General features: G+C 45.3%; 1 protein-coding gene across 25 annotated transcripts in view; it reads left to right on the top strand.

The window, feature by feature from the left end:
• ppfia1 (PTPRF interacting protein alpha 1) overlaps nt 1–8,082 on the top strand; it is a 93,199-nt gene extending 85,117 nt beyond the window's left edge. For 7 of the 25 annotated variants that reach the window (XM_071400591.1, XM_071400597.1, XM_071400599.1 and 4 more), the window contains 8 exons: nt 1,011–1,037; nt 2,157–2,332; nt 2,903–3,018; nt 3,822–3,997; nt 4,682–4,749; nt 4,899–5,080; nt 5,327–5,394; nt 5,716–8,082. In XM_071400591.1, coding sequence (XP_071256692.1) covers nt 1,011–1,037; nt 2,157–2,332; nt 2,903–3,018; nt 3,822–3,997; nt 4,682–4,749; nt 4,899–5,080; nt 5,327–5,385 — 804 coding nt within the window. In that variant the 3' untranslated portion in view covers nt 5,386–5,394; nt 5,716–8,082. Of the gene's footprint in view, nt 1–1,010; nt 1,038–2,156; nt 2,333–2,902; nt 3,019–3,821; nt 3,998–4,681; nt 4,751–4,898; nt 5,081–5,326; nt 5,395–5,715 lie in introns of all 25 variants that reach the window. The other 18 variants (XM_071400604.1, XM_071400607.1, XM_071400617.1 and 15 more) reach the window with 9 other exon arrangements.

Raw genomic sequence — 8,082 nt, forward strand, 5'->3', positions numbered from 1 at the left:
ATGTTTTTCATCAGCAGGGACTGGGAAACTGGTCAGAATTGAAGGAATGATTGATGGCGCTAAATACAGGGAAATTCTTGAGGGAAACCTGTTTGTCTTCCAGAGATTTCAGACTGGGACAGAGGTTCACCTTCCAGCAGGACAATGACCCTAAGCATACTGCTAAAGCAACACTCAAGTGGTTTAAGGGGAAACATTTAAATGTCTTGGAATGGCCTAGTCAAATCCCAGACCTCAATCCAATTGAGAATCTGTATGACTTAAAGATTGCTGTACACCAGCGGAACCCATCCAACTTGAAGGAGCTGAAGCAGTTTTGCCTTGAACAATGGGCAAAAATCCCAGTGGCTAGATGTGCCAAGCTTATAGAGACATACCCCATGAGACTTGCAGCTGTAATTGCTGCAAAAGATGGCTCTACAAAGTGTTGACTTTGGTGTGGTGAATAGTTATGAACGCTCAAGTTTTCAGTTTTTTTTTTGTCTTATTTCTTGTTTGTTTCACAAGAAAAATTATTTTGCATCTTCAAAGTGGTGGGCATGTTATGTAAATCAAATAATATAAACCCCCCAAAAAATCAATTTTAATTCCAGGTTGTAAGGCAACAAAGTAGGAAAAATGCCAAAGGGGTGAATATTTTCGCAAGCCACTGTACGTCAAGTTATAAAACTGTATTTAATTTAAACACTTTTGCTCAATGCTATATTTACAGTCCTGTTTCAACCTGGGATTTACAAATACATGTGGTACAATGGATGCTTCAACAGGTCAAATAGCGGTATTAGATATTAAAATGAATTCTAAATCAATCCCAGGTTCATTGAGAACAGGATGCTAATGTAGCCTAAAGCATGAGCTGTTGGTTGCATGTCCAGTTTCTAGTTGAGTTGTCTTAACATTAACACTGGTTAAGTAGCATGTTGATGTTGAGCTGCCGAACCCAGCACTCCCACTGTCACTAACTCTAACCTGCTTCTCTTCTCTCACCATGCTAACCATGCTAACAACAGGAGGATGACGAGGGCAGCTGGGCCCAGGTTTGCACACCCCTGTCTGTCTCTTTTCTCTGGCTGTGGTAGACGACGAGGACGTCACCTTATTTCAGTTGGACAGTTTAGCTCTTACGTTGGACAGATGGTTGTTTCAGTTTGACTATTTCTAAATGGTTTCAGTTGGACAGATGGTGTTTCAGTTGGACTATTTCTAAATGGTTTCAGTTGGACAGATGGTTGTTTGACTATTTCTAAATGGTTTCAGTTGGACAGATGGTTGTTTCAGTTGGACTATTTCTAAATGGTTTCAGTTGGACAGATGTTTGTTTTGTTTCCTTGCACGGATGCTCTGATAACAGTATGGCTCTTGGTCTCCGTTACTTTAGTCAGATGCACATTTAACCTAAATGCAAATCTGGAGGTATCGGAGAAGGGGGATGTTGCAGCTAAAATAATGTACTTATACACATAGTGATATGGCTTCTCCATCAAACTCTTGTGGTGGCAGACAGACATGGACTGTTTAGAAGCCACAGTCAGGACAGGAGAGATTTATTAGAAGTCTCTGCTGTTTAGAAGTTGTTTACAGTTGGGCTACTTCCTATCAAAACACAAATCAGTTTAGTTCTTTGACCTCCCACCTATCAGAGCATAGATCAGTTTAGTTCTCTGACCTCCTACCAATCAGAACACCAATCATTCTAGTTCTGACCTCCCTCCAATCAGAACACCAATCAGCTTAGTTCTCTGACCTCCCTCCAATCAGAACACAAATCAGCTTAGTTCTCTGACCTCCCTCCAATCAGAACACCAATCAGCTTAGTTCTCTGACCTCCCTCCAATCAGAACACAAATCAGCTTAGTTCTTACCTCCCTCCAATCAGAACACAAATCAGCTTAGTTCTTACCTCCCTTCAATCAGAACACAAATCAGTTTAGTTCTCTCATTGGCCCTAGTTCTGATCTGTGGTTGTAGCTGCTCTTAAACCTGCTGTAACTTGCACACAAACATGAACGTACAGACACATGCACTCAACACCTAGCCTTTTTCTTGTTGTAATGGCCTGATGGCCTTTCATAGCGATGGTAGCCATCCCCCACTAACTTTTGACTTCTATAGACTCCAAACACAGTCTAACCTAGCCCCTGTCCCTCCCTCCACAGACGCTGGCGTATGGAGACATGAACCATGAGTGGATTGGTAACGAGTGGCTGCCCAGCCTGGGTCTGCCCCAGTACCGGTCCTACTTTATGGAGTCCCTGGTAGACGCACGCATGCTGGACCACCTCACCAAGAAGGACATGAGGGGACAACTTAAAATGGTGGACAGTTTCCACAGGTAAAAGCCTTAAAATGGTCGACAGTTTCCACAGGTAAAAAGCTCAATGGTGGACAGTTTCCACAGCTAAAAAGGCAAAATGGTGGACAGTTTCCACAGCTAAAAGGCTGAAAATGGTGGATAGCTTCCACAGGTAAAAGGCTGAAAATGGTGGACAGCTTCCACAGGTAAAAAGGCAAAATGGTGGACAGCTTCCACAGGTATTATAGGTAAGGGCCGAAATAATGGTGGACAGTTTCCACAGGTAAAAGGCTGAAAATGGTGGATAGCTTCCACAGGTAAAAGGCTGAAAATGGTGGACAGCTTCCACAGGTAAAAGGCTGAAAATGGTGGACAGCTTCCACAGGTAAAAGGCTGAAAATGGTGGATAGCTTCCACAGGTAAAAAGCAATGGTGGACAGTTTCCACAGGTATTGGGAACCAAAATGGTTTACAGTTTCTATAGGTAAGGGTCGAAATAAATGGTGGACAGTTTCCACTATTAAGGGCCAAAATGGTGCCATGGACAACTAGGGACGTTCATTTTGTTTCTGTCTAAATGTTTAACCAGTCAATGTGTCTGTGTAACAGGAACAGTTTCCAGTGTGGGGTGATGTGTCTGAGGAGACTGAACTACGACAGGAAGGAGCTGGAGAGAAGGCGTGACGAGACCCAGCTGGAGCTGCAAGGTAACAGCTGGGATAACGGTGAGAGAAAATGACAGTCAACCGAAGGGAGAAATGACCACACTGTTCAGATTCACTCATCATTTAGTTAGCTAAGCTAATAACGCTATGGGAGAATCTGAAGTGTCAACAACGCTAAGCTAATAACACTATGGGAGAATCTGAAGTGTCAGCTACGCTATGCTAATAACGCTATGGGAGAATCTGAAGTGTCAGCAACGCTAAGCTAATAACGCTATGGGAGAATCTGAAGTGTCAGCAACGCTAAGCTAATAACGCTATGGGAGAATCTGAAGTGTCAACAACGCTAAGCTAATAACACAATGGGAGAATCTGAAGTGTCAGCAACGCTAAGCTAATAACGCTATGGGAGAATCTGAAGTGTCAACAACGCTAAGCTAATAACTCTATGGGAGAATCTGAAGTGTGCAGTATTTATCCTTCTATTGCGTCCATATACACATTTAGAAATATAGGTTTGTTTGTACAGTATTTATTTCCTGATCATTCAACGTTTTTCTAATACATAGAGGAATAATTCCCAGCTCTACTACACTGGGGGGCAGGGAGGGGGCAGGCTAACAAAATGTCAACTTCATTTCAGTCCTTCCTGATTATTTTTTTTTTACAGAGGAATTATTTTGACTGTCTCTTTGGATGTGTACCCTGATCATTCCCCAAACGTTTCTGTACCAACTGGTTACCATTTGTGTACCCTGATCATTCCCCAAACGTTTCTGTACCAACTGGTTACCATTTGTGTACCCTGATCATTCCCCAAACGTTTCTGTACCAACTGGTTACCATTTGTGTACCCTGAGCAGACGTGCTGGTGTGGAGCAACGAGCGTGTGATCAGCTGGGTACAGGCCATGGGGCTGAAGGAGTACAGTAACAACCTGCTGGAGAGCGGCGTGCACGGAGCCCTGCTGGCCTTGGATGAAACCTTCGACCACAACGCCCTGGCCCTGCTGCTGCAGATCCCCACCCAGAACACACAGGTACACACACACTACCAGCATTGGTGGGTGGCTGTGAACCACCCTGGCCCTGCTGCTGCAGATCCCCACCCAGAACACACAGGTACACACACACACACAGGTACACACACACACTACCAGCATTGGTGGGTGGCTGTGAACCACCCTGGCCCTGCTGCTGCAGATCCCCACCCAGAACACACAGGTACACACACACTACCAGCATTGGTGGGTGGCTGTGAACCACCCTGGCCCTGCTGCTGCAGATCCCCACCCAGAACACACAGGTACACACACACACACACTACCAGCATTGGTGGGTGGCTGTGAACCACCCTGGCCCTGCTGCTGCAGATCCCCACCCAGAACACACAGGTACACACACACTACCAGCATTGGTGGGTGGCTGTGAACCACCCTGGCCCTGCTGCTGCAGATCCCCACCCAGAACACACAGGTACACACACACTACCAGCATTGGTGGGTGGCTGTGAACCACCCTGGCCCTGCTGCTGCAGATCCCCACCCAGAACACACAGGTACACACACACACACACTACCAGCATTGGTGGGTGGCTGTGAACCACCCTGGCAGTCAAACACCGCTCCCAGCTGAGACGTCAGCTCTTGTCTCCTCCGCTCCGAAGAGAGAGGAGACACACTCATTCGTCTACTGTCTGTCTCTCCCTCCTTCCTGTGTTGTAGGCGAGAGCAGCTCTGGAGAGTGAGTACAACAGTCTACTGGCCATCGGTACAGAGAGGAGACTGGATGAGGTGAGACGCACACATATGATGGACCACACACACACACACACACACACACACACACACTTTCTAAAGCGTTCACACTCACACACACTTTCTAAAGCACTCCTCCATGTATATCCACATCCTTATCTCCTTCCTGCTTCCTCCTCTCTCTGAATCTCTTCCAGGAGGATGATAACAACTTCCGGCGCGCCCCCTCCTGGAGGAAGAAGTTCCGTCCCAAAGACGCACGGGGGACGTCCCCGGGCTCAGCCGACACCCTGCCCGCCAACTTCAGACTGACCAATAGCAACGCAGCGTCCCCCTCCATGCAGCCAAAAAGGAGCCCCATGGACGGTAGGACAAGGGGTTGGGTCCATGGGGAATGAGGGCTCATTGTGGTCTGTGTGTTATTAGGCATGGCATTGCTGCGGCTTTATCTCTGTCTTGTTACGGGAAAAGTTAAGGAGACCTTACACAATATGCTTTCAACAATGGTTGAGTGTTTTCCCTGCTTTAGTGTGTGTGGGTGTGTTATGCTGGAGATTGTGAGTGACTAACTAACAGCATGTTTCTGCATGTGGTTTTGCTGTGGGGATGCAGGGAGTCAGTCTGCAATACAGAGGCTGGACACTGCCACAGTCAGGACATACTCCTGCTAACACAACACAGTAAGTTGACACACACACACACACACACACACACTTCACAGTGGATGTCTTCTGTTCAAGCAGCTTCTTGTGCCTCTGCTTTCTTGGCTATATTAACGCATGTCTACGCTCCTCCTCTCCTCTTTCTCTCCTCCTCTATTCTGTCATCTTCATCTGCTGCGTCTCTGTCTCTCTCTCTCTTTCTGTCTGTCTCTGTCTACCTCTCTGTCTCTCTCTCTCTTTCTGTCTGTCTCTGTCTACCTCTCTGTCTCTCTCTCTCTTTCTGTCTGCCTCTCTCTACCTCTCTCTCTACCTCTCTGTCTCTCTCTCCTCTTCTCTTAGTTGATCCTCATTATTTCTATAGGTGACTGCTGGTTGGAGGATGAGGGGTGTGAGTTTCCACCCATCAGGAGCAGCTGCTGACCCTGCAAGGACACTTCGCACAGAGTTTTATTGTTATCGCAGAGATAAAATAACTAGCAACCACGTCACCAATCTCAGTACTAGAGGGCCCATGTCCTAGATGTATCAATCTTTATTGTTCTATTTATGTTAGCGAGCTGGTGGGACATTTCAATGGTTTTAGGTTTGTTATGTATCTATCTGTTACTTCAGCCCTCTCTCCCACCTGAATGGAAATATCCCTCTTTTCCTCTGTTCCAACGGGGTCCTTATCAAGGTTACCTCTCAGATGTAACTGAATGTTTTTACACGGTCTGGAGTTTGTATATTTATATCGACAGACATTATCTAATCATTTTATATATATATATATATATTCCTGATCTTGTATTGACAAGATGTATGTTTTTATTTCTCTGTCCTCTGTTGTTTTTTAATCATTGAACTGATGATCAAGTGACTTTAATAAGTGACTTTCTAACTGAATTGGACCCCATTTCCCTTCTCCCCCAGCCTCTCGTTATCTTCAAGCGTATCCATGGTGATTATTTGTAAATGCAGCTCTTATAGGACAATGAGGATATGTGAATATCAGAAATATTGCTGGAGTTCTGACTGACATTGTTTCACAAACTGCTACAACGCTGTGGTCGCTAAGCACCGGGCGGACCGTAGCCACGAGGCCCTAGGTAACTGTGACGACGGGTGACACGTGAAACAACTCTCTTTCTCTTTGTTCTTTCCTGTGAAACCAAACCTGTAGAAAGACTGAAACAAAAGCCATAAACAGTAGTGAAGACCAGGGCTGTTTTCAGATGCATCGCTTGGTAAGAGACCGTTCCACTGTGTAGGATCTCCAATTCTCCAGTCAACCTCGCATGCCCAAACTCTCCATTCCTCTTTCCCTCCTTCTCCTCATCCCTCTCTTTTCCCTGCCTTCCCCTGGAGCGCGCTAACATGAGCCAGACGCGTGTGAAGATCAACTCGCGTGTACCTGAGCCGAAAGCGTGGCGGCTCTACTATCGACGGACCAAGTCCACTGTGGCCTAAACTGATCCCAGCGACTAGCTACTCACCCGAGGCGGAGCGATCCACCCACAAACCTTTAACCAACACTTTATACTACGGAGACTTCTAATCAAGCCTGATGGGGGTTCTTTATACTACGGAGACTTCTAATCAAGCCTGATGGGGGTTCTTTATACTACGGAGACTTCTAATCAAGCCTGATGGGGGTTCTTTATACTACGGAGACTTCTAATCAAGCCTGATGAGGGTTCTTTATACTACGGAGACTTCTAATCAAGCCTGATGGGGGTTCTTTATACTACGGAGACTTCTAATCAAGCCTGATGGGGGTTCTTTATACTACGGAGACTTCTAATCAAGCCTGATGGGGGTTCTTTATACTACGGAGACTTCTAATCAAGCCTGATGGGGGTTCTTTATACTACGGAGACTTCTAATCAAGCCTGATGGGGGTTCTTTATACTACGGAGACTTCTAATCAAGCCTGATGGGGGTTCTTTATACTACGGAGACTTCTAATCAAGCCTGATGGGGGTTCTTTATACTACGGAGACTTCTAATCAAGCCTGATGAGGGTTCTTTATACTACGGAGACTTCTAATCAAGCCTGATGGGGGTTCTTTATACTACGGAGACTTCTAATCAAGCCTGATGGGGGTTCTTTATACTACGGAGACTTCTAATCAAGCCTGATGGGGGTTCTTTATACTACGGAGACTTCTAATCAAGCCTGATGGGGGTTCTTTATACTACGGAGACTTCTAATCAAGCCTGATGGGGGTTCTTTATACTACGGAGACTTCTAATCAAGCCTGATGGGGGTTCTTTATACTACGGAGACTTCTAATCAAGCCTGATGGGGTTTTTCTTACCTCCTTTCGCTGGCTGTCTTATTTATTCGTCACCCCCGTCGTGTTTTTGCTTTCTCCGTTTGATTTTTAGAAGTTGCCATTTTTTAAAGCTGTTTCTGAGTGTTTTAACACAGGTTGCTGTGGCAATACTTTTTCAAGACAGATAATGTCACGGAAGCGAAGACTTCCTTTCCACCCTACATTAGTTGTGTTATTCCCTTTGTGATTTAGTCATTTTATAATGCACAATGCAAATGCTGATTTTTTTTTTTTTATCTCCAGTTTTCCCTATTTGTATTCTCCTGCTCTGGTAACAAAATGATGTACAGTCTGAGTACTTAACTATTTTATCACAGTATTATTTATGGATTACTTTCAATAAAATACTGAAACTTATTTTCCACTGCCAATAAAAAGCTTAAGTCTT

Source organism: Salvelinus alpinus, chromosome 5 (assembly GCF_045679555.1).
Source record: "Salvelinus alpinus chromosome 5, SLU_Salpinus.1, whole genome shotgun sequence".
NCBI lineage: Eukaryota > Metazoa > Chordata > Actinopteri > Salmoniformes > Salmonidae > Salvelinus > Salvelinus alpinus.